Source organism: Amblyraja radiata, chromosome 30, assembly GCF_010909765.2.
Source record: "Amblyraja radiata isolate CabotCenter1 chromosome 30, sAmbRad1.1.pri, whole genome shotgun sequence".
Taxonomy (NCBI): Eukaryota; Metazoa; Chordata; class Chondrichthyes; order Rajiformes; family Rajidae; genus Amblyraja; species Amblyraja radiata.
The window spans coordinates 5,530,286-5,557,569 of NC_045985.1; the positions used below are offsets into that span (position 1 = coordinate 5,530,286).

Genomic DNA, 27,284 nt, shown 5'->3' on the forward strand with positions numbered 1-27,284 from the left:
GGGGGGGGGGAGCGAGTGTAATAAAGTTGGGGGGGGGGGGGGAGCGAGTTTAATACAGTTGTGTGGGGGGGGGGAGCGAGTGTAATACAGTTGTGTGGGGGGGGCGAGTGTAATACAGTTGTGTGTGTGGGGGGGAGCGAGTGTAATACAGTTGTGTGGGGGGGGGGGGGGGAGCGAGTGTAATACAGTTGTGTGGGGGGGGGGAGCGAGTGTAATACAGTTATGTGGGGGGGGGAGCGAGTGTAATACAGTTATGTGGGGGGGGGGCGAGTGTAATACAGTTGTGTGGGGGTGGGAGCGAGTGTAATACAGTTGTGTGTGGGGGGGGGAGCGAGTGTAATACAGTTGTGTGGGGGGGGGAGCGAGTGTAATACAGTTGTGTGTGTGGGGGGGGGGAGCGAGTGTAATACAGTTGTGTGGGGGGGGGGGAGCGAGTGTAATACAGTTGTGTGTGTGGGGGGGGGAGCGAGTGTAATACAGTTGTGTGGGGGGGGGGTGCGAGTGTAATACAGTTGTGTGGGGGGGGGAGCGAGTGTAATATGGCGCCGGTGTGTGTGGCTGCTCGTCTGTCGCTCTGTCTGTGTTTGGTGTTTTTTGGCACTATACAGGTAAAGTCTCTGCTAGTGTACGACCGTCAATCTCTCCAAGATCTACGACATAATGTCGGTGCGTTTGTCGGTGCGTTTGAATATAATACCCTGCCACCTGGACTGGGCCTTGCCTCGAAGGAAGCGTCGCCGTCGCCGTGGAAAGCGCGGCGGTCGACTGGTGAGTTTTAGACTGGGTGCGCCCGGGCTCCCTTGTCAGCGACTTCTTCGTGGGCCTCGCCTTCGGGGTCTCCAGCCCGGTGCTTTTCAGCTGCCACCGGACCATCTCCTCCCAGAGGGTACAGAACGCTGCCTGCCTGCTGCGGCCTGGAGAGCTGCCCGGACACGCCGCCTCGGAGGGGAGGGGGGCAGCCTCAAGGTGAGCCCGCTCTTCCGGGGTCTCCAGCCTGGTGCTTCTCAGCTGCCACCGGACCAACTCCTCCCGGAAGGTGTAGAGGGCTGCCCGCCTGCTACAGCCCGGACACGCCGCCTCGGAGGGGACGGGGGCGGTCGCCGGGTGTGCCGGCTGCTTCAGGTTGCTCCTTTCTCCCCCCCTCCCCCCCTACCCGCTTACGATCGGAGGCTGCAGCGGGACCGGCTCCGCTCCTCCTGCTCTCCTCGACTCCGCTATCGCGGGGTGAATATCCGGAACCTGCGGACACTGCCCCGGGCTCCCCGATCTGCAGACCTAAAGAGTCCATCCCCTTCCCGGGTTGGCCTGGTGAACGCCAGATCGCTGGCAAACAAGACTTTTATTTTGAGGGACTTCTTCTGTTCCCGGGCTCTGGACTTCCTCTGTGTGACAGAGACTTGGATCGGTCCTGGTGAGTGCAGCGCTTTTACTGAACTTTTGCCGGCGGGCTGCTCTTATTTCAACTCGCCACGGATGTCGGGCCGTGGAGGTGGAATTGCAGTCATTTATAAAAGCACTTTTAAATGCAAACAGTGCACTGCATTATCAACGTTCTCCAGCTTTGAGGCAACTTTATTTGAGGTGGGTCGCTCCGACACGGTGCTTTGTGCTGTCATCTACCGACCCCCCAAATACCACAAGGACTTTGTGTCTGATTTTTCTGAGTTTCTGGCTGGGATTATGCCCAACTATGACCGTGTCCTTATGGTTGGGGATTTTAATATACACGTGTGTTGTCCTGATAAGCCGTTGGCGAAGGACTTTTTAAGTCTTATTGATTCTTTTAATTTTGTGCAGTGTGTGTCTGGTCCCACACACGAACATGGACATACATTGGACCTTGTTCTCTCCTATGGCTTGCCTGTATTAAACTTGGAGGTCTGTGATAGTTTGTTTTCTGATCACATGCCTGTACTGTTTGATGTTGGTTTTTCCAGTGCTGCAGTTAGACCTGTATCGTCTGCTCGGCGCTGTCGGTCCTTTAACCCTTCTGCTGCTGGCCAATTCTCTGCTGCTTTTGATCAGCTCTGTGCCCCCTCTGCGTCCACTCCCCTTGGTACGGAGGAGATTAGTTCTTGGTTCCACTCCTCCTGCACAACTATACTGGACTCTGTGGCTCCTTTAAAAACTTTGCAGCCCAGAGCTAAACCCGAGCCCTGGTTTAGTGACGCAACTCGTACAGCTCGACGGGATTGTCGCAGAGCTGAGCGAAAGTGGAAGAAGGACAGGCTGCAGGTTTCATCGCAAATCCTAAAGGACAGCTGGCGAAACTATCAAAATACTGTTAAAGAGGCCAAAAGATATTACCTGTCTAAAATAATAGTGGCTAAGCGTCACGACCCACGCGTATTATTCAAAACTATTGATTCTGTTTTAAATGCCCCACAGCCTGTTTGCTTGGAAGCATCGTCCGAATTGTGCAATGACTTCCTGCACTTCTTTATTAATAAGGTCGTTTCTATAAGGGCTCTCATCTCAGCTCCTGCCTCTGACCCCTCTGTTCCGGCCCCATGCCTGGTGGCATTTGAAAAGTTTGTGCCTCTGACATTGTCGGGTCTAGAGGATGTGGTTAGGCATATTAAGCCATCGGGTTCCCCCTGTGATGCTGTCCCTCCTCTTCTTTTTAAAGAGGTGTTCCCGAGTATAGGGCAGTCGGTTCTTGCCATTATAAACAGTAGCTTGTGTTCTGGGGTTGTCCCCATAAATTTTAAACATGCTGTAGTGCAACCACTACTTAAAAAACCAGGCCTGGATCAAACTGATCTGTCCAATTTTAGGCCGATCTCCAAGTTGCCTTTTATCTCCAAGATCATGGAGAAGGTAGTTTATGCGCAGCTGAAACTCTTCCTGGATGAGCACAATATTCGGGAGGTTTTCCAGTCTGGATTCAAGGCTATGCATAGCACAGAGTCGGCTTTGCTAAGGGTCTTCAACGACATCCTCCTGGCAAACGACTCAGGTAATTATGTGGTTCTTGTCTTGCTGGACCTATCTGCCGCCTTCGATACAGTGGACCATGGAATTTTAATTTCCAGACTACAGCACCAAGTGGGCATTTGTGGCAGTGCCCTGGGATGGTTCAGGTCCTATCTGGCAGACAGAACCATGCGGGTAAGCCTTGCTGACTTTGAATCCTCCTCCACTCCCTTGGTATATGGGGTTCCACAGGGCTCAATTTTAGGGCCCCTGCTCTTCTCCTTATACTTACTTCCTCTGGGCTCAATTTTAAGAAGGCATGGCATCTCCTTTCACTTTTATGCGGATGATAGCCAGTTATATATGCCATTCAGGAAAGAGGAAGACTATTCTTTAAAATCACTTCTGTCTTGTCTTGAGGACATTAAGTCCTGGATGGCCTTAAACTTTCTGGGACTTAATGAAGAGAAGACAGAGGTGATTTTGTTTGGCCCCAATGGCTGCCGTGAACCTCCCTTTGTTGACTTGGGTCCACTGGCAATGTCTGTAAAGCCAACCGTCTTGAACCTGGGTTTTAGGATGGACGGTGATTTTAAACTAGACAAACAAATAGGCGCGGTGGTTAAGTCCAGCTTCTTTCACCTAAGGAAGCTGGCAAAGGTGAAGCCCATTCTCGAGCGGGAGCATTTTGAAACAGTAATCCATGCCTTTATTACATCTAGGCTGGATTACTGTAACACACTCTACTATGGAGTCGCACGAGCCTCATTGGCTCGTCTCCAGCTTGTTCAAAATGCTGCCGCTCGCCTTTTGACTGGAACTCGAAAGAGGGAGCACATTACGCCAATTTTGGCCTCCCTACACTGGCTCCCAGTGCACTTTCGAGTTCATTTCAAAATTCTTTTATTTGTTTTTAAATCATTGAATGGGCTCGCCCCGCCTTACCTCTCTGAGCTGCTCCACCTATATGCTCCTGCCCGGTGCCTCAGGTCAGCTGATCAGCTGCTCCTTGAGGTACCAAGGTCTAAGCGGAAGCTCAGAGGGGATAGAGCCTTTTCTGTTGCTGCTCCGGCACTCTGGAACACCTTGCCGTTGCACATCAGACAGGCCCCCTCACTGTCCATCTTCAAATCCTCCCTAAAAACATATTTTTATTCTTTGGCTTTCGACACTGGTTGAGGCATTGGTCCTGTTTTTAGTGCTTTTAATGTCTTTTAATTTTTAGTGTGTTTTTTATAGTCCTTCGTTGTACGGTTTTTAATGGTTTTTAATTGTTTGTAATAGCTTTTTGTTCATGATTTCTCATGTACAGCACTTTGTGGCAACAGTAGTTGTTTAAAGTGCTTTATAAATAAAGTTATTATTATTATTATTATTAATACAGTTGTGTGGGGGGGGGGGAGCGAGTGTAATACAGTTGTGTGGGGGGGGGGGGGGCGAGTGTAATACAGTTGTGGGGGGGGGGGGAAGCGAGTGTAATACAGTTGTGTGGGGGGGAGGAGCGAGTGTAATACAGTTGTGTGGGGGGGGGGAGCGAGTGTAATACAGTTGTGTGTGGGGGGGAGCGAGTGTAATACAGTTGTGTGTGGGGGGGAGCGAGTGTAATACAGTTGTGTGGGGGGGGGGGAGCGAGTGTAATACAGTGTGTGGGGGGGGAGCGAGTGTAATACAGTTGTGTGGGGGGGGGGGGGGGAGCGAGTGTAATACAGTTGTGTGGGGGGGGGGGGAGCGAGTGTAATACAGTTGTGTGGGGGGGGGGGAGCGAGTGTAATACAGTTGTGTGGGGGGGGGGGGGGAGCGAGTGTAATACAGTTGTGTGGGTGGGGGGGGAGCGAGTGTATATACAGTTGTGTGGGGGGGTGGAGAGCGAGAGTGTAATACAGTTGTTGGGTGGGGGGGGGAGCGAGTGTAATACAAGTTGTGTGTGGGGGGGGGGAGCGAGGTGTAATACAGTGGTGTGTGTGGGGGGGAGGAGCGGAGGTTAATACAGTTGTGTGGGGGTGTGGGCAGCGAGTGTTAATTACAGTTGTGTGGGGGGGGGGGAGCTGAGCGAGTAAGTGTAATACAGTTGTGTGGGGGGGGGGCGAGCGAGTGTAATACAGCTTGTTGTGGGGGGGGAGGCGGGGGGAGCGAGGGTCAATACAGTTGTGTGGGGGTGGAGGGGGAGCGACGTGTAATACAGTTTGTTTGGGGGGGGAGCGAGTGTAATACAGTTGGTAGGTGGGGGGAGTGAGGTGTAATACAGTTGTGTGGTGGGGGGAGCGAGTGTAATACAGTTGTGTGGGGGGGGGAGCGAGTGCAATACAGTTGTGTGGGGGGGGAGCGAGTGTAATACAGTTGTGTGGGGGGGGAGCAAGTGTAATACAGTTGTGTGGGGTGGAGCGAGTGTAATACAGTTGTGTGGGGGGGGGAGCGAGTGTAATACAGTTGTGTGGGGGGGGGGAGCGAGTGTAATACAGTTGTGTGTGTGTGTGTGTGGGGGGGGGAGCGAGTGTAATACAGTTGTGTGTGTGTGTGTGTGTGTGTGTGTGTGTGTGTGTGTGTGTGTGTGTGTGTGTGTGTGGGGGGGGGGGGCATCGACAGTTGGCGCTGGACGGGAGCGAGCACCTTTGCGGGGCCCCACGCGCTGTTACCCCCCCCATGCATCCCATTGGCTGCCGCCGCCGCCGACGTCCCCGCGCGCTGCCTCTTCCCGCCAAGTCGGGGGGTCGACTGTAGCCGCCATTTTGAAGGACAGCCTCGATATTGTCATGGTGTCGGTCCACTACATCTACAGCTCACTGTTCTGCTGTAAACCACCCTATCTGTCTTTCTTCAGGTTCCCCAATAACAAAGAAAGGTGAGGAAATATTATTGTTGTCTGTCGATGTTATTCGGTCCTGAATATGGTATTTCCTGTTGAGAGGGGGAGAGGAGGAGAGGGAGAGGAGAGGGGTGGAGAGGGGAAGGGAGAAGGGGGAAGGGGGGGGGGGGGTCGAGAGGGGGAGGAGATTGGAGGGGAGGGGGGGAAATAGGACAGCGGGGGTGGGGGGGGAGGAGAAGGGGAGAGGGAGACGAGGATGGGGGAAGAGGAGAGGGGGGATGGGGGGAGGGGAGAGGAGAATCGAGGGGAGGGGGGGGAAATAGGAAGGGGGGAGAAGGGGAGGGGAGACGAGAAGGGGGGAGAGGAGAAGAGGGGGAGAGTAGAAGGGGGGAGGGGTAGAGGAGAGGGGGGATAGAGTAGGAGGAGGGGGGTGGAGAGGGGATACTGCACGTCTCCGTTGCTCTGTCTCTGTATCTTTGCCTATAATCACCACCACTGGATGTCACAAACGTATCCTACACCCACTAGGGACAATGTTGACATTCACCAAGCCAATTCACCTGCAAACCTGCACGTCTTTGGAATGTGGGAGGTAACCGGAGATCTGGGAGAAAACCCATGCAGGTCTCGGGGAGAACGTGCAAACTCCGTACAGAGAGCGCCCGTTGTCAGAATCGAACCCGGAACTCCAGCGCTGCATTTTGCTGTAAGGCAGCAACTCTAGCGCTGCGCCACCGTGAATCCCCGGGGAGAGCGGCGCCGTTTGTCAACCGGGTCCCCGCTCATCAGTGAAGGGGTTCCTGCGGCCACACGCCCAGTGATGCCCCGAGTTTATGCATCACTGGGCAGAGAGGGATCTGCTGTGGGGAGCAGCAGAATGAGGCCAGTCGGCCCATCTAGTCTACTCCGCCATTCACTCATGGTTAGACTCAAAAAGCTGGAGTAACTCAGCTGGACAGGCAGTATCTCTGGAGAGAAGGAATGGGTGACGTTTCGGGTCGAGCCCCTTCTTCAGTCTGGTTACGGATAAGGGAAATGAGAGATATAGACGATGATTTTTCTCTTAGACTCAATCACGGCTGATCTATCTCTTCCTCTCAACCCCATTCTCCTGCCTTCTCCCCATAACCCTGACACCCGTACGAATGAAGAATCTGTCAACCTCCGCCTTAAAAATACCTAATGACAGCCGTCTGCGGCAATGAATCTCACAGATTCACCACCCTCCAGCTCAAGAAATTCCTCATCATCTCCATTCTAAAGGTACATCCTTTCATTCTGAGGCTGTGCCCTCTGGTCCTAGACTCTCCCACTGGTGGAAACATCCTCTCCACATCCACTCTGTCCAGGCTGCCCATTGTTTGATGGGGTGTGGAGGGTAAAGAGAGGGTTCAGAAGGGGAGAATGGGGTGTGGAGGGTGTGGAGAGTGAAGAGAGGGTTCAGAAGGGGAGAATGGGGTGTGGAGGGTGAGGAGAGGGTTCAGGAGAGGGAGGATGGGGTGTCGAGAGGGCTCAGCAGAGTGGGGACAGGGTGTGTGGGTGACAGCATGGTGCCAGATGGGGTGACTGTGGGAAATGTGAGGCCATCCTCACCAGCAGACAATGAAGCAGCAATGCTGTATTCTGTGAATGTTTTTGTACTATTATACAATTAACATGATGCCTTGCTGTATAAGCACCAGTATTAGATAGCATTTATTAACATAAATAAGGAATAATATTGCATCAAGTTTCATCAGACTGGTGTTGCCGTGTGTAGCGAGACCGATGCTCAGCCTCTGTTCTTTAGTGTTTAGAGGAATGAGGGGTGACCTGAATGAAATGTCCATAGAATGGATGTATGTCGGGTGTCATGTTATGCTGCATGTAAGTATTTAATTGTTCCATTGTGCATGTGAGAATTTAACACTCTTGACTCCTGGTTTTTCCCCTGAGTGAAGAGTCCAGATCTAGGGGTCAGTATCTGTGACTGGGGTGGTGGTCGCTGTGTTTCTGGGGTGGCTTGTTTCTGACTCTGAGGAACGGTGGTACAATGCAGGGCTGCCGAGCTCCACTCAGTGTAAATGTGCTTGGGATTCCTGTCTTCATCACTGTGTCTACCAGTGGTACCTCCATCCCCCAGCTACCGTTGGTCATTTGCGGTTTCAATACATTGAGGACAGAGAAAGCCAATTAATCGACCCACAGTGTCTTTGTCGGTTGTGCAAGAGTTCATCGGTCAGATCCCACCTTCTGGTAACCAGTCTTCAAGCACACATTGTAGTGTATACGTTTCTTCAAAGGTAATTTTAGCTGTAGAATTCTCTGCCACAGAAGGTAGTTGAGGCCACAGTTCATTGGCTATATTTAAGAGGGAGTTAGATGTGGCCCTTGTGGCTAAAGGGATCAGGGGGTATGGAGAGAAGGCAGGTACAGGATACTGAGTTGGATGATCAGCCATGATCATATTGAATGGCGGTGCAGGCTCGAAGGGCCGAACGGCCTCTACTCCTGCACCTATTTTCTATGTTTCTATGAGTTCCAGATCTGTACTGATCCTGTGGTGGGAGAAACGTTTCACCAGGTCTACAATCTTTCAGCTAATTCCTATATCACCGTGCTAAACTGCTCCTCCTCCTTTCATCCCTCATCTCATTACTCTATACACCTCAATTGATGCTCTCGTGAAATTTAGCCTTTCCAATCATTTATCAAAGTTCCAAATACAGTTAATAATTTCCAGACTTATTCCAATTAACCACCTAACACTTTGCCAATTGTAACCTTTCTTGGAATTAGAAATGTGAGGTTAATGTTTGAGTTGTGTTTACGTGTCGGAACAGCATTTGTTTTATTTGAGCAGAAGTTGTGAGCAGCCAATTCCACCCATGACATGTGTGACAGGATCTGTTGGGGGAGAGAGTTCACCACTTGGAATCATCGATATTTTAAACTAGAAGGTGGTGTGCAACCTAAATGGGAACTTGAGGTTGTGTTATCCGGTTTGAGTTTAGACCTGCAGCATCTGTGGGTTTGAGTTTAGACCTGCAGCATCTGAGGGTTTGAGTTTAGACCTGCAGCATCTGTGGGTTTGAGTTTAGACCTGCAGCATCTGTGGGTTGGAGTTTAGACCTGCAGCATCTGTGGGTTTGATATTAGACCTGCAGCGTCTGTGGGTTTGAGTTTAGACCTGCAGCATCTGTGGGTTTGAGTTTAGACCCGCAGCATCTGTGGGTTGGAGTTTAGACCTGCAGCATCTGTGGGTTTGAGTTTAGACTTGCATCATCTGTGGGTTTGAGTTTAGACCTGCATCATCTGTGGGTTTGAGTTTAGACCTGCAGCATCTGTGGGTTTGATATTAGACCTGCAACATCTGTGGGTTTGATATTAGACCTGCAGCATCTGTGGGTTTGAGTTTAGACCTGCAGCATCTGTGGGTTTGTGTTTAGACCTGTAGCATCTGAGGGTTTGTGTTTAGACCTGCAGCATCTGTGGGTTTGATATTAGACCTGCAGCATCTGTGGGTTGGAGTTTAGACCTGCAGCATCTGTGGGTTTGATATTAGACCTGCAACATCTGTGGGTTTGAGTTTAGACCTGCAGCATCTGAGGGTTTGAGTTTGGACCAGCAGCATCTGTAGGTTGGAGTTTAGACCTGCAGCATCTGTAGGTTTGAGTTTAGACCTGCAGCATCTGTGGGTTTGAGTTTAGACCTGCAGCATCTGTGGGTTTGAGTTTAGACCTGCAGCATCTGTGGGTTGGAGTTTAGACCTGCAGCATCTGTGGGTTTGATATTAGACCTGCAACATCTGTGGGTTTGAGTTTAGACCTGCAGCATCAGAGGGTTTGAGTTTGGACCAGCAGCATCTGTAGGTTGGAGTTTAGACCTGCAGCATCTGTGGGTTTGAGTTTAGACCTGCAGCATCTGTGGGTTTGAGTTTAGACCTGTAGCATCTGAGGGTTTGTGTTTAGACCTGCAGCATCTGTGGGTTTGATATTAGACCTGCAGCATCTGTGGGTTTGAGTTTAGACCTGCAGCATCTGTGGGTTTGAGTTTAGACCTGCAGCATCTGTGCGTTTTAGTTTAGACCTGCAGTATCTGTGGGTCTTTATTTCACATTTGCAGCATCTGTGGGTTTGAGTTTAGACCAGCAGCGTCTGTGGGTTTGAGTTTAGACCTGCAGCATCTGTGGGTTTGAGATTAGACCTGCAACATCTGTGGGTTTGAGTTTAGACCTGCAGCATCTGAGGGTTTGAGTTTAGACCTGCAGCATCTGTGGGTTTGAGTTTAGACCTGCAACATCTGTGGGTTTGAGTTTAGACCTGCAGCATCTGTTGGTTTGAGTTTAGACCTGCAGCATCTGTTGGTTTGAGTTTAGACCTGCAGCATCTGTGGGTTTGATATTAGACCTGCAGCATCTGTGGGTTTGAGTTTAGACCTGCAGCATCTGAGGGGTTGAGTTTAGACCTGCAGCATCTGAGGGTTTGAGTTTAGACCTGCAGCATCTGAGGGTTTGATATTAGACCCACAGCATCTGTGGGTTTGATATTAGACCTGCAGCATCTGTGGGTTTGAGTTTAGACCTGCAGCATCTGTGGGTTTGAGTTTAGACCTGCAACATCTGTGGGTTTGAGTTTAGACCTGCAGCATCTGTGGGTTTGAGTTTAGACCTGCAGCATCTGTGGGTTTGATATTAGACCTATTAGCTTTGGAACAGCAGGAAGTCTAGGAATGGGGTTTAATACAGGGTGCATAGCAAAAAAAAAAGGGAGGATTGTGACGGATAAGATGATTAAACCACCATCATTGTGAGGGGCCGGGTGATTGAAGTCACCGACCTTGTGATGGGCCGAGAAGTTGGAATCACCAACCTTGTGATTCGAACAAACAGTCAGACCTTCAGAGCTGTTGATAACATTGTAGAATAACAAGATGAGGTAAGGAATGTAGCTGACAACACAGAAGCTATTCTTTAGGTCAAAGGCAATTAAGTAGGGTAGGGCAACAGCTACTGCGCATGCTTAATAAGTTAAATGAATATTAACTTTACGCCCCTCATGACAAAGAACCTAATTTAAATGTACATGCGATGTATGATGTGGGAGGAGAGGGAATGATTGATGACGCACGGAGGGGAGGATTGGAAGATTGTGAACCTCGGTACACTGATTGGAAGGGGTCAGAAGGGGAGGCGTCCGATCAATAAAGACTGTATACTGAATTGTATAAAACTAGACGTTTTTCCTTTGCTCGGTGTGTCTCAACTTGGAGAGGCACCCGATTCTGCAGACTCGCAAATAAAGCATTTCTTGTTTCCGCGATTTAGTCTCTGAGTAGTGATTGTGAGCACAAACAATATATCTCACAAACGGGAGACTGACGGACTGACTGCCAGTAGTCAAGATGGCCGCCTCTGGCTTCACCCCCATTGACGTCAACGGGAGACTGACTGACGGACTGCCAGTAGTCAAGATGGCCACCGGGATCCCACCAACTGTCGCCGCTCCCGCTCGCGCTCCCTCAGCCGTTGCCGCCCGTTATTTCCCGCCGTTTCCAGAAGGTTCTTCACCAACGCGCGCTCGCTCGCTCGCGCGCTCGGTCACTGGGAGTTAGATCACTTCTCCACGACCGACCTTCACATTCCCGCTGGAAAAGGGTTGAATAAACACAGGTGTGAAGTATAAATCATCGTGAATGACAACAACGTGTAGTAGACAGACAGACAGACAGAGGTTGTTAGTTCATCACTAACTAACGGCAATAAGTCACCAATCTACACCCACTATCACAACACTGGGCCACAAAAACACCGCCTTTTGTAGTTTGTGTAGAAAACCTGTTTATTTTTGATTACATTCATTATTTCCATTTGAACCATTTTATAACAAAAAAGCTGTGATCGTGGACAGTCAAATGCCCATAACCTTCTTAAAAATTAAGAGAACTGAATGAAATTTTCAGTTATCGTAGATTGAAGCATTCTGAAACAAATATAAAATAATCTTACTTGGATGACCTGAAATTAAAGCATATAATTAGTTAGTTACCCAAGTGTAGCTAATTTCAAACTTCAATTACTAGATCTAAACATCTATCCGTTTCTTAATAAATGATTAACATTTTTAAATAGCCTAAATGTCCAAATAATATTCATAAATAATTCACAATAAAACATGATTTAAAAATCTCATTTACATTAATTTATAGGCCAAATGGAAGGAATTTAGTGTTTAATTGCTGTAAATTAAAGTCCATTTTAAATCAGCTTTCTAGTGGGTTCCTGTGTACGCGCTGGTTTAGAACGTTCACATTGCGGTAGATTTGTGCCTCAAATGCCCAGAAAAATACTGCGGGATATAATGCGCCCAAAATGAGCTACTCGCAATATTAAACTTTGTATAAAGGGATCTTAAGAAGCCCTTTTTAATGTAAAAATAAGCAGCCTACCTTCAATTGTTTGCTCTATGCGACCCTGACAGCTGCCGGTGGTCGCGGGTTTAGAGATTGATTTTTAAACTACTATAACTATTATACGAGGCCTTTAAAACTAATAATAGCTTTTGCGACGGGGTCTTCCAGCGATTTTTCGTTAATAATTAACTAGGCTGAACATCTTCGATTTGAACAGCCTAGAGAAAATCGCGTTTTAAACCCGCCCCCCTCTAAACGGTGCCAAAATCGCGCACACCCGCAGCGACAGATTTTCAGCGACGCTTCAGGTAGGCTTTGCAACATACCTACCTCCATTCTCTTAATGAAATCCTAAGTCTGGTAAACCTCCTCTGCATCGTTGCCTAGTACTTCATATCCACTTTCACATCCAGTGACTCTATCACCATCGACATTCCGGGTGCTCCGAAATAGGTGCGGGTGATGAGGGGGGATGGGTGATGTGGGGGTAGGTGCAGGCTAAGAGTGAGAGGATAAGGAACAGGGGAATTAGGCGGCGGTGGGCAGAATTGGCATTCAATGAGAGACGGCTGCGAGTTGAGGCACACGGGACTGCAGATGCAAACTGCTGGACGAACGTAGCGGGTCAGGGGTCTATCTGTGGCACCAACAGGTGCGGTGGCGAGACAGAGATGAGGTTACTGTACGAGGAATCCAGAGGCACATGCAGAGACGCAAATTCAAGTGTCTCCATTGCACCTTAAATGAATGATTGAAATTGAATCCTTTCTATCATGGAAATGCCTTAATTAATAATTAATAAATGGGGGTAGTTGCAGCTTTTATAAAGACCAGCGGTATAATTGCTGCCTTACGGTGCTTATAGCGCCAGAGAGCCGGGTGCTGTCTGTACGGAGTTTGTACGTTTAGTTCAGTTTGGAGATACAGCCCGGAAACAGGCCCTTCGGCCCAGCAGGACCAGCGATCCCCGCACACTAACACTATCCTACACCCACTAGGGACAATTTTTGCATTTACCAAAATTAATTAACCTGTACGTCTTTGGAGTGTGGGAGGAAACCGAAGAACTCGGCGAAAACCCACGCACGTTACGGGGAGAGCGTGCAAACCCCGTACAGACAGCACCCAAGCTAGAATGTAGGCGGAGACAGTAAGTCTAGTGGGAGAAGGGGAATGGGATGGAGAGAGAAAGCAAGGGCTATCAGAAGTTAGAGAATTCAATGTTCATACCGCTGGGGTATAAACTACCCAAGCGAAACCTTGCTTTCTCTCTCCATCCCCTTCCCCTTCCCAGTTCTCCCACCAGTCTTACCAGCTCCGACTACATTCTATCTTTGTCTCGCCCCCTCCTCTGACATCAGTCTGAAGAAGGGTCTCAACGCGAAACATCGCCCATTCCTTCTCTCCAGAGATGCTGCCTCACCCGCTGAGTTACTCCAGCATTTAGTGTCTACCTTCGATTTAAACCAGCATCTGCAGTTCTTTCTTACACATTTGTACTTTAGCCCTGCTCCCTCCGTGGACTATAGTCAAGGCTCATATTTTATCTTTCACAATTGCTGCTACTCTACGTAACCTTGCAACACTATGGTTTCGTTGGGTCAACATTCTACTTAATGAATGGGTGAAAAGACTTAAAGGGAAGAGAAGAATCGGAATTGGATTTAGCAAATGACCATATCGACAAATGGACAAGTTCCGTTATCTTGTTCAGTAATATTTACAATTACACCAAAAAAAAAACCTTCTCCGAGAAAGGGCTTCCTTTCCCTGTAAATTGACACAAAATACTAAAATAACTCAATGGGTTTAGCAACATCTCTGGAGAACATGTTTAAGAAGGAACTGCAGATGCTGGAAAATCGAAGGTAGACAAAAATACTGGAGAAACTCAGCGGGTGAGGCAGCATCTATGGAGCGAAGGAACAGGTGACGTTTCGGGTCGAGACCCTTCTTCAGACTGATGTGAGGGTGCGGGGTGCGGGAAGAAGAAAGGAAGAGGCGGAGACAGTGGGCTGAGGGAGAGGTGAGAAGGGGAGGAGAAAGCAGGGACTACCTGAAATTGGAGAAGTCAATGTTCATACCGCTGGGGTGTAAACTACCCAATCGAAATATGAGGTGCTGCTCCTCTAATTTACGGTGGGCCTCACTCTGACCATGGAGGAGGCCATGGACAGAAAGGTCGGATTGGGAATGGGAGGGGGAGTTGAAGTGCTGAGCCACCGGGAGATCAGGTTGATTATTGCGAACCGAGCGGGGGTGTTGGGCGAAGCGATCGCCGAGCCTGCGCTTGGTCTCACCGATGTAGAGCAGCTGACACCTAGTGCAGGGGATGCAATAGATGAGGTTGGAGGAGGTTCAGGTAAACATCTGCCACACCTGGAACGACTGCTTGGGTCCTTGGATGGAGTCAAAGGGGGAGGTAAAGCGACAAGTGTAGCATTTCCTGCCATTGGTAAAGCGACAAATGCTACAACTGTCGCTTTACCTCCCCCCTCGAGTCCATTCAAGGACCCAAGCAGTATTTTCAGGTGCGGCAGAGGTTCACCTGCACCTCCTCCAACCTCCATGGTCAGACCCCACCGTAAGTTGGAGGAGCAGCACCTCATATTCCGCTTGGGCAGTTTTCACCCCAGCGGTATAAACATTGACCTCCAATTTTAGGTAATCCCTGCTTTCTCCTCCCCATCCCAGCTCTCCCTCTGCCCACTGTCTCCGCCTCCTCCTTTCATCTTCCCGCACCCCTCCCCCCCCTTACTTCTGTGTGAAGAAGGGTCTCAACCTGAAACGTCACCTGTTCCTTCGCTCCATAGATGCTGCCTCACCCGCTGAGTTTCTCCAGCAATTTTGTCTACCTTCCCTGGAGAACATGGGCATTTCTGGAGATCCATGGCCTCCTTCAAGACGAAGTGGCGATCAGCGTGTCCCACGTTCAATTTATTGAGTTGTCTTCAACGCCCATGTGTGTCTGTCTTGGTTTAGTTTAGAGATACAACGCGGAAACAGGCCATTCGGCCAACCGAGTCTGCACCGACCAGCGATCTCCACACATTAACACTACCTTAGGACCAATTTAACATTTACACCAAGCCAATTAACCTGCAAGCCTGTACGTCTTTGGAGTGTGGGAGGAAACCGAAGATCTCCATGCGGTCATGGATATCACGATCATGACGTACTCAGGATCGAGCCTGAGTCTCTGGGGCTGTGAGGCAGTAACTCTAGCGCCGCGCCACCGTGTTATTCCATTCATTGTGTTGCATTCAGTGCCCATGGCTGTTCCCTTTACCTATGTGGAATAACAATGCTGTGGGGTGACTGCGCGGAACAAGATACCTGTTCTATCTTTAAGAGTGAACCTGAGCTTGCACGTACCTATCATACATTCACCATTTCATCCCCACCCGCTTCTTCATGTCTGGCCATGAAGTTTTCCAACCAGGAATACTTGTGTATGTAGCTGTGTGTGTGTGTGTGTGTGTGTGTGTGTGTGTGTGTGTGTGTGTGTGTGTGTGTGTGTGTGTGTGTGTGTGTGTGTGTGTGTGTGTGTGTGTGTGTGTGTGTGTGTGTGTAGGTGTGTGGGTGTGTGGGTGTGTGGGTGTGTGGGTGTGTGGGTGTGTGTGTGTGTGTGTGTCAATCTGATAAATTCCTATCTTCTTCCAAACGTTGGGCCACATTTTACATCACAACGGGATGTTGCCAACGGTAACGAGGTTGCTGCCCCTCTACCAATATCTGAAGGGGCTGCTCATCAAGTTCTGGTAGCATTTTGGTCCCACGATCCTGGTGTTCGGGCACAAGCCAGGGAATGGAGAGGGCCGATCCGGGGGGGGGGGGAGGGGGACTCTCATCGCACCCACCACCCCCCAAACCCCCCACCCAACCCTCCCCCCATTCCTGGGGTGAACGCTGACGCCACAACTCCCGCATTGTGTTATGTTGTGTCGTGGACTTTCTGTGTTTGTGCTTTTTTTTATAAATTCTATTTTATTTTTAATGTTTTATTATTTATTTATTTTTATGATACTGACTGTAAAGGGAAATTCATTTCGTTGTCTCTAATTGAGACAATGACTATAAATTTGAATACAATACAACAATACAATGAATGGCGGTGCTGGCTCGAAGGGCCGAATGGCCTACTCCTGCACCTATTGTCTATTGCCTAAATGTTTGAGTAACTCAGCGGGACAGGTAGCATCTCTGGAGAGAAGAAATTGGCGATGTTTCGGGTCGAGACTCTGCTTCAGACCTCTCACCTGTTCCTCTAGCCTCTCTTCTGCTGTTAACATTGAAAATTCTCCCATCCCACGGAGTGCTGAATTTGTCTTTGCGGTTCATTGTAGAACCGCATTAGAACAGGAGATGGCGAGCGATGCAAAGAAGGGTTTCGGCCCGAAACGTTGCCTATCTCCTTCGCTCCATAGATGCTGCTGCACCCGCTGAGTTTCTCCAGCATTTTTGTGTACCTTCATTTTCCCGGTATCTGCAGTTCCTTCTTAAACACAAAGATTATAGAAACCTGAATCACTTCTTAAAAGACACCAAGTGCTGGAGTAACTAGGCTCGCCAATTGTCCTGTATCAGCCGGGACATCCCATTTATTGGGCTAAATTGGTTTGTCCTGTATGGGATCGCCCTTGTCCCGTATTTGACGGCCACTACTCGGGTCGAGGGGACTGTCGGGTCGGACCCCGCCTCACCCATCCCGACGTAGTGCAGCCCGTGGAGTGCAGCAGCAGCGCCTCGCCCGTGGCCCCGTCGGTCGGTCGGCTGTCCGACCCTTCGCTGACCGCCGACACCACCACCTCCTTCTCACGGCCGGTCATCGGTTCATGAGTTGGACGGAGCGCCGGACTGTGCGCACGGCCCCCGGGCCAAAACTCCTCAGCTTTCCCACGCGTGGCCTATACAGTACAGTATAACCTCGAAACCTCCAGCATGTCCAAACCCTTAATAATCTAATATGTTTCAATAAGATACCCTCTCATCCTTCTAAACTCCGGAGTATACAAGCCCAGCCGCTCCATTCTCTCAGCATATGCCAGTCCCGCCATCCCAGAATTAACCTGGTGAACCTACGCTGCGCTCCCTCAATAGCAAGAATGTCCTTCCTCAAATTAGGAGACCAAAACTGCAAGAATAGCAAGAATGTCCGAGGCAAGAATTCTCCTTTGGAAAATTGCCTTGATTTTTCCCCAGCAACACCGACATGACGGACCAAATGGCCTCTCATTCTGTTGTAACTTTGTTTTGAGTTTGTCCTCAAGCAGCACAGGTGACCTTTATGTGTGTACGAGGCGTTCCTTCGTGTGTATCAATTTAGATACATTCACAGCGCAAGTTTAACAAAGCTTCACATTTAATACCATGTTTAAGGATGAGAATTTAAATATTAACATCAAATTAAAAAATAAATATATACTCTCTGACCCGCTGAGTTACTCCAGCGTTTTTGTGTCTATCTACGGTTTAAACCAAAGCTCCTCTAGTATCTTTGGTTTAAACCAGCATCTGCAGTTCATTCCTACACGTAAGAATTTCTGTTCCATTTTGGAACATATTACATTTTAAAACTCTCTGTTTAAGAAAGAACTGCAGATGCTGGAAAAATCGAAGTTAGACAAAAAGCTGGAGAAACTCAGCGAGTGAGGCAGCATCTATGGAGCGAAGGAATGGGTGACGTTTCTGGTCGAGACCCTTCTTCAGATTGACGTCTGGGAAATAGCTCCGCTCCATGATCTTTGGTTGGGTTGGAGGTGGGGGCGGGGGGCGGGAAGAAGAAAGGAAGAGGCGGAGACAATGGGCTGTGGGAGAGCTGGGAAGGGGAGGGGAAGGAGGGAGAAAGCAGGGACTATCTGAAATTGCAGAATATTATAAAAATCTCTTGAAAATATGTTTCAGAAGTTGAAACATTTGCGGAGTTGCTCCTGCATGTGAAATTCTTAATGTTTATATCCAAATTTTGAAAGTGAAAAACTGCTGATAGCAACTAGTCGACTCCAGAAAACATGTTCCTGACGCTCTTAAAAATAGCGGAGTCAGGGGATATGGGGGGAAGGGAGGAATGGGGTACTGATTGGGGATGATCAGCCATGATCACATTGAATGGCGGTGCTGGCTCGAAGGGCCGAATGGCCTACTCCTGCACATATTGTCTATTGTCCATTCACTGTTTTGAACTCCCTATCTGATTATAAAATGACCTAAGATTTATAAATCAAAACACAAAGTGACGGAGTAAGACAGCGGGCCAGGCAACAGGTTGAGGTAAGAGAGAAGGGCAGATGCTGGTTTATACAAGATATAGACACTAAGTGCTGGAGTTACTCAGCGGGTCAGGCAGCATTTCTGGAGAATATGCACAGATCATGTTTCCGGTCGAGAGCCGACTTCTACATTTTGACAGTGACATAGTTCAAGTTCAAGTTCAAGTGAATTTATTGTCATGTGTCCCTGTATAGGACAATGAAATTCTTGCTTTGCTTAAGCACACAGAAAATAGTAGGCATTTATACTACATAACAGATAAAAGTGTTCATATACCATGATATAAATATATACACACATGAATAAATAAACTGGTAAAGTGCAAATAACAGAAAGTGGTTATTAATAATCAGAGTTTTGTCCGAGCCAGGTTTAATAGCCTGATGGCTGTGGGGAAGTAGCTATTCCTGAACCTGGACGTTGCAGATTTCAGGCTCCTGTACCTTCTACCTGAAGCTAGCAGGGAGATGAGTGTGTGGCCCGGATGGTGTGCGTCTTTGATGATACTGCCAGCCTTTTTGAGGCAGCGACTGCGATAAATCCCCTCGATGGAAGGAAGGTCAGAGCCGATGATGGACTGGGCAGTGTTTACTACTTTTTGTAGTCTTTTCCTCTCCAGGGCGCTCAAATTGCCGAACCAAGCCACGATGCAACCGGTCAGTATGCTCTCTACTGTGCAGCTGTAGAAGTTAGAGAGAGTCTTCCTTGACAATCCGACTCTCCGTAATCTTCTCAGGAAGTAGAGGCGCTGATGAGCTTTTTTGATAATTGCGTTAGTGTTCTCGGACCATGAAAGATCTTCAGAATTGCTGATACGAAGAAGCGACTCTATTTACTTGGTCTTGCAGAGAGAGGGATAGGGAGAAGTTCTGGTTGTGTATCTGGCAAGTGGGTTGCGGTGGGGCGGGGCTGTAAGCAAGTACTGCATTTTCCCCCAGGTCCGCATTCAGACTGTGAACTGGTTACACGAGAAAGAAGAGGGGGGGGGGGGGGGATGTAAGTACAAGTTACTCCTTCTAGGCAGGTGTAACTATGACTCCATTAAACTGAAATGGGACTATCTTAAACTCTTAAACTCATTGTTCTCATGTAAGTGAAGGTCCTGTTTCTCCCAGGTCCGCATTTGGTGGCCATTAATCCCAAAGAAATGAAAGCAGCGATTCTCCTTGTCCCCCCCCCCCCCCACTCCAGATATACGGTGACTCTACACGTCTGCAACTTCTTCCCATTTCGAGTACAGCACATACCTATTTTAAATATTTAACAACCACAGATTTGAACTCCCTAACTGATTATAAAATGCCCTAAGATTTATAAATCAAAACACGAAGTGATGGAGTAAGACAGCGGGCCAGGCAACAGGTTGAGATAAGAAGGAATGGCAGATGCTGGTTTACACAAAAGATAGACACTAAGTGCTGGAGTTACTCAGCGGGTCAGGCAGCATTTCTGGAGAATATGCACAGATCATGTTTCGGGTCGAGAGCCGACTTCTACATTTTAACAGTGACATAATTGCTGATAATAAAAGCGACTCTATTTACTTGGTCTTGCAGAGAGAGGTATAAGGGAGAAGTTCTGGTTGTGTATCTGGCAAGTGGATTGCGGGGGAGGGGGGGGGGGGTAGCGATGGAAGCAAGAGCTGCATTTCCCCCCAGGTCCGCATTCAGACTGTCTGTCTCCATGTAAGTGGAGGTCATGTCACCCCCAGGTCCGCATTCAGGGCCACCACTCGCAAGGAATTGAAGGCAGCGATTATATTTGTCCACCCCCTTTTGAGTATTGTACAAACCACATCCCTCTAGAAATTCATTTTTCTCGCTTTAAAGTAGAGATCCCGTTGACTTTTGAATGACATTGTGACCTCTGCATGCACCGGCATTTTCTTCTTCTCCAAAGCAAAAACAATCGCTGCGTAAAAGGAAAACAAAAACCCTTTCTGGCATTCGTCGTTTTTTGTTTGTTAATTACTTTCATTCCAGCAATGCCTTCTTTGGGTGGGGTGGGGGTGATTGGGGGGGGGGGGGGGGGTGAATATCTGGGAGTGAGAAAAGACCAGGAGACCAGGATCAATTAAATGACCTGTCTGGCAGGTCCCATTGTTGCCACCAATCCTAAAGAAATGAAAGCAGCGATTCTCCTTGCGTCCCCCGCGTTCCAGATAGACGGTGACTCTTCACGTCTGCAAATTCTTCCCTTTCTCCCTTCTCCTCTATGTCTACAAAACCCTCAATCGGCTTGCCTCCACCTACATTAAACGTCTGCTCACCCACCACACCACCTCCAGGTCCCTCAGATCGGCCGACTTGAGGTTACTGAACATCCCGCGGTCCAGGCATAAGCTCAGGGGCGACCGCGCCTTTGCGGTTGCAGCTCCTAGACTGTGGAACAGCATCCCTCTTCCCATCAGAACTGCCCCTTCCATCGTCTCCTTTAAGTCCAGACTAAAAACCTATCTGTACTCCCGAGACTTTCGTGACGTCCTCTGAGCAAGGACTACATGTATGTATTTATGTAGTTTGTTTGTTTATACTATTCTTATAACGAATGTAAAGCACTTTGGCCAACGAGAGTAGTTTTTTAAATGTGCTATATAAATAAATGTGACTTGACTTGACTTTCGAGTGACCTCCTCTAAACCCTCGAGTTTTGTATCTGGCAAGTGGGTTGTGGGGGGCAGTAAGCAAGAGCTGCATTTTCCACCCAGATCCGCCTTCAGACTGTCTGTCTCCATGCAAGTGGAGGTCATGTCACCCCCAGGTCCGCATTCAGTGCCACCACTCGCAAGGTATTGAAGGCAGCGATTATATTTGTCCACCCCCTTTCGAGTACCGTACAAACCAAAGATGATAGAGGATCCCCTCTCTCCCCGTCTCCACCCTAACCCTTACTAATTTCACCATTTGTATTCCTTGGATATCACCGCGTCCCCAGTCCACTATGGGCTCCACCTATCCTGAATCATCGACGCAGGCTCTGCTTGTTCTGCACCTTTCCATACCTCTAGTTTCCCCTTCCCCGACTCTCAGCCGGATGAAGTGTCTCGACCTGAAATGTCTACTATTCCATTTCACCAGAGACGCTGCCTGAACCGCTGAGTTACTCCAGCATTTTGTGTCTATCTTCGGTGTAAACCGACATCTGCAGTTCCTTCTTACACATTTTATTTCCAGTTCTTAGTTTCTACTAATAATATGCACAGGCAGTTCGATTTGTTGCAAATACCTATGAGAGAGAAGCGAGTGTTACCAAACTTATGAATTCACTGGTCGGGGTGGAACCCTCTCGAAGACAGACGTGAAGCTCACCGTTTGACCCGTTTTTACAAAATATTAAATGGTCAGCTCGATACATCAAACCTACACCAGACCTATTAGGAGCAGACGAGGGCATTCGATCCAATTTGAGATACCAGCTACTAATACAGATGTGTACAGCAATTCATTCTTCCCCCGCACAATTAAAGCATGGAACTAGATGCAACTGAATTTAAGGTAGCTCTTCTTATCCAATAATCTTTTTTTGCTTAAACGGCCTGTCCCACTTTGCGATTTATTTCGGCGACTGCTAACGTAAGCGACTGATGCCCGTAGTCGCCCTGAAGTCCACCTTCCGCCACCTCCAGTTTAACTTCCATTTGGAATATTTTGGAGGACCAAGAACCAAGATCCTTGTTTTAACAGGATGAGACCTGTTGCACAGTCTGTGACCTCCCGTTACAGGTGGCGTTAAGGGCCTTTGTTCTGTGCAGGGCCGGCCTTAGGGGGTGCGGGGCCCAATTGGGAACAATTTTGGTGAACCACAGATTCCCAGCCAAGGTGTGTCAGCCCAGTTATTTAGTATATATTATGAAATTGTACACTAGGTGCTATGGATTCTACACTGTGTGAATCTCTCCTGCTCCCTCTCGTTTGCCTGTCAGTAGCTCCGCCGGCTTCCAAACTTTACCGTAGCTGCTAATTATGTGATTGGACACAATGCCCTTGGAGACAGCGGCTAATTGGACGGGAGGAGATCTATTTGCTGATTGGACGGCAATTTAAAGCAAGCTGGTTGATGATTGGATGCAACCCCCTTAGAGACGGCGTTTGATTGGCCGCCAAATAAAATTGTCAAATCTGTAACAAAAATCGCTGGTCGGTGCGAACTCAGTGGATCTGTTTGTATCCCCAAACTAAACAGTATAACATGCAGGTACATTCATTTAAAATTAAATTCAGTGATTATTTCACATGATTTTACACTGTGTAAAGCTCAATATCTGACCAATTTCTGTTTAACACGTTTGGTCTGCCGTGAGCATTTTTCTCTCCCAAAACAGTTCATATCTAGCAAACCGATCAACGAACCAGACAGCAGTTGGACGTAGTCATAGGACCATAGACAATAGGTGCGGGAGTAGAGGCCATTCGGCCCTTCGAGCTTGCACAGCCATTCAATATGATCATGGCTGATCATCCAACTCAGTATCCTGTACCTGCCTTCTCTCCATACCCCCTGATCCCTTTAGCCACAAGGGCCACATCTAACTCCCTCTTAAATAAAGCCAACGAACTGACCTCAACTACATTATGTGGCAGAGAATTCCAGAGATTCACCACTCTCTGTATAAAAAATGTTTTTCTCATCTCAGTCTTAAAAGATTTCCCCTTTATCCTTAAACTGTGACCCCTTGTGACCCCTTGTTCTGGACTTCCCCAACATCGGGAACAATCTTCCTGCATCTAGCCTGTCCAACCCCTTAAGAACAGAACCATCATCCTCGACCTCGAGGGATAGCCACGCCGAGGATATCTCTCGTTTCCCGTTCCACTGACTCTCAGTATTCCTTCTCTCCAGAGATGTTGCCTGAGTTAACCAGCTGAGTTACTCCAGCATTTTGTATCCAATTTCGGTGAATGAAACGTCGGCGGTGGAGCAGCGCCACACAGAGGCGATGCTCAGTAACTGCACGTCGGCAGCAATTCGGCAAAGTGGCTGCTTCCTTTTAAGGAAGAAATGCAAATGAGGCGAGCAGCGAGGAAAAGCGGTCAAATCTGATAAAGATCAGGTGTGAAACGAGTAAGGAAAGGCGACAATATGTCGTTTTTCCTGTTCTCGGCAAACAAGTGCAGTATAAGATGTTGCAATTTTGGCTCGCACTGACTTGGCAGAGTACTGGTAGAGGTTGGTGGTGAGAGAGCGACGATATTCTAGCATACTTACCTGGCAGGGGAGACACCATGATCACCGACTGGCCCACTGCAGACTGCAGGAGTACGTGCTAAGGGACTCGCTGAAGCTTGGTGCAGCCAACGCCAAGGCTCGGTGGGGGAGGGCCACAGTCTAGGGTCCTTCCGCTGCTGGACATGGGGGGCACAGTATGGTGGAGACGCCCCTCAAATTAAATTAAGGGAAGGTATCCCACACCAGGGGGCCACATGAGTGGCACAGGTGGGGGACATCTTTTGTGGAACTTGAAATGTCAGATGGAAATTTTCGCACTGTGTACACATTGTATATATTTATTACTTGAACAGGGGCCACAGAGTGGCACTGGTGGGGGACTGTTTGGTGAAATTTGACAAATGTAAAAAATTGTACTGGAAAAAGTTTGTATAGTCTCCGAAAATGTCGGATGAATTTTGTTGGAATGGTTCAGAAATTGTATATATTTTCCAATTGAATAAAGTATATTTTGAAATAAAAAAAAAAAAAAAAAAAAACCAAGGTGGTTTTCCCAGGACGAGGCTATCCCATTGCACTTCGGGTGTGCTGACGCCTGCGATGTCCCCAAATGCGGGATACTCGACTGCAAAATTTGTGGTAGTGGGGGACTGCGTTCGCGCTCTCCCCTGATTTACAAATTAAAAACAGAATTAACATAGAAAATAGGTGCAGGTGTAGGCCCTTCGAGCCTGCACCGCCATTCGATGTGATCATGGCTGATCATCCGACTCAGTATCCCATTCCCTGCCTTATCTCCATACCCCCTGATCCCTTTAGGCACAAGGGCCACATCTAACTCCCTCTTAAATATAGCCAATGAACTGTGGCCTCAACTACCTTCTGTGGCAGTGAATTCCACAGATTCACCACTCTCTGTGTGAAAAATGTTTTCCTCATCTCAGTCCTAAAAGATTTCCCCCTTATCCTTACACTGTGACCCCTTGTTCTGGAGTTCCCCAACATCGGGAATAATCTTCCTGCATCTAGCCTGTCCGACCCCTTAAGAATTTTGTAAGTTTCTATAAGATCCCCCCTCAATCTTCTAAATTTTAGCGAGTACAAACCGAGTCTATTCAGCCTCTATTCATATGGAAGTCTTGAAATTCCAGGAATCAGTCTGGCGAACCTTCTCTGTACTCCCTCTATGGCAAGAATGTCCTTCCTCTGATTAGGAGACCAAAACTGTACGCAATACTCCAGGTGTGGTCTCACCAAGACCCTGTACAACTGCAGTAGAACCTCTCTGCTCCTATACTCAAATCCTTTTACTATGAATGCTAACATACTATTCGCCTTCTTCACTGCCTGCTGCACCTGCATGCCTACTTTCAATGACTGGTGTACCATGACATCCAGGTCTCGTTGCATCTCCCCCTTTCCTAATCGGCCACCATTCAGATAACAATCTACTTTCCTGTTTTTGCCACCAAAGTGGATAACCTCACATTTATCCACATTATACTGCATCTGCCATGCATTTGCCCACTCACCCAGCCTATCCAAGTCACCTTGCAGCCTCCTAGCATCCTCCTCACCGCTAACACTGCCCCCCCAGCTTCGTGTCACCCGCGAGTCTAGTGCTGAACACCCGCGATACTGCAGTAGTTCAGCAGCAATGCGGAAGTGAAACTGCCACGAATCAACATGGCTTCAAAACAACAGCTTGAGAGTTTAAGGGAAGATCTAATTTGTCCCATCTGTTTAGACTTATTCACCGATCCGGTGTCACCAGACTGCGGCCACAACTTCTGCCGCTCCTGTATCACACAGTTATGGGAACATGAAGATAGAAACTCCTGCCCGGAATGTAGAGAGGTGTTTACAGACCGCACCCTCAAGGTTAGTCGGGCCTTGGCGAGTCTGGATGAGAAAGCTCGAACACTGAACCCGAATCTCAAAGGGAAGGAAAGTAAATTTAACTGCGAGAAACATCAGGAGGAACTGAAACTGTTTTGTGAAACGGACAAGAAACTGATCTGTGTGATTTGTGCAGCTGGGCGGGATCACAAGACTCACAGCTTCATGCCGGTGGATGAAGCTGTTGAAATCTACAAGGTAAAATAAATCGAATTGTGATCACTTCCCTGTTTCATGACATTGTTTGTATCTGATTCTATTTTTCTGTTTTTTTTCACAACTCCAATCTAAGGCTGAGATCAAATCTTCCTTGGAATCTCTCACTCAAAATAAATTGGCGTTGGAGCGAATGGAACAGCAACAGAAGCAGAAGATTTGTGGAGTGCTGGTAAGGTATAGGAGCAAATAGGTCCTTCTGCAGTTGTGCAGGGCCCTAGTGGGACCACACCTGGAGTGTTGTGTGCAGTTTTGGTCCCCTAATTTGAGGAAGGACATTCTTGCTATTGAGGGAGTGCAGCGTAGGTTCACGAGGTTAATTCCCGGGATGGCGGGTCTGTCATATGCTGAGAGACTGGAGCGGCTGGGCGTGTACACTCTGGAGTTTAGAAGGATGAGAGGGTATCTTATTGAAACACATAAGATTGTTAGGGGTTTGGACACGCCAGAGGAAGGAAACATGTTCCGATGTTGGGGGAGCCCAGAAGCAGGTGCCACAGTTTAAGAATAAGGGGTAAGTCATTTAGAATGGAGATGAGGAAACACCTTTTCACACAAAGAGTTGTGAATCTGTGGAATTTTCTGCCTCAGATACTTTCAAGAGAGAGCTAGATAGGGCTCATAAAGAGTCAGAGGATATGGGAAGGCAGGGATGGGGTACTGATTGAGGATGATCAGCCATGATCACATTTGATGGTGGTGCAGGATCGAAGGGCCGAATGGCCTACTGTCTCCTCCTTCCAAAGCTGAAATCTTGAGCAGACCTATTATCCATATTGCATTGTAATAATACCTGTCTTTCGTTTGCCAGGATCAGTCACAGTTTCTGCAGTCCCACATCAGGTCCCTGTTTGCTGAACTGCACCAGATTCTCTTCGATAAAGAACAACGCCTACTTAAATATCTCGGCGATGAGAAGGAGATGATTCTAAATACAATGGAGAAAAATCTTCAAGAGATTCAAGTGCGTTTGAATCTTCTGCAGCAGGAACTCCCAATTTTACCGAAACAACTGGCTCAAGTGAATGGTGTGACATTACTCCAGGTGAGAGGTCGCATATCACTTTAGTTCAATGATAAAGCACAGTCACAGCCCGTTTACTAAAACGTTCCATGTCCTCTCCACTGAAGGTCCTCTAAGGTTTATTAAGGACCATTGCATATTTGTGGCTGTGAGTTTTGGTCTTGTCACAAACAGATATGATTTTCAGATATGCTTCTTAAGACATGTCTTGCCAATGTAAGATCCACCATCAAATCATGCATTTCATTTAATACGGTAAATGAGTTCAGTATTTGCAGTATTCTCCTTTACTTGCATCCTTTCAGATATACCACAGTGTTCTTCTACGTTGCTCTTTCTCCCGTGGTTCTACGTCTTCACTGAACTTTCTTCTTGCAATCAGTGTGTCCACCGCCCTAATAGTTGGGGATTTTCGGCAGACTGTCAAACGATTTGGAGAGGGCGATCACGGTGGCGCAGCGGTAGAGTTGCTGCCTTTACAGCGAATGCAGCGCCGGAGACCCGGGTTCGATCCCGACTACGTTTGCTGCCTTGTACGGAGTTTGTACGTTCTCCCCGTGACCTGCGTGGGTTTTCTCCGAGATCTTCGGTTTCCTCCCA

General features: G+C 48.3%; 1 protein-coding gene and 1 pseudogene across 1 annotated transcript; both read left to right on the forward strand.

Annotated features, from left to right (window-relative positions):
* Window positions 1-660: 660 nt before the first annotated feature.
* Window positions 661-4,059, forward strand: LOC116989921 (the record flags this gene model as incomplete). Its single annotated transcript, XM_033047476.1, has 2 exons — window positions 661-1,707; window positions 2,608-4,059. Coding segments are annotated over exons 1-2 (2,499 nt in total), but the record flags the coding sequence as incomplete, so codon positions are not given.
* Window positions 4,060-24,081: 20,022 nt separating this feature from the next.
* On the forward strand, window positions 24,082-24,216 carry LOC116990274 (annotated as a pseudogene).
* Window positions 24,217-27,284: the final 3,068 nt, after the last annotated feature.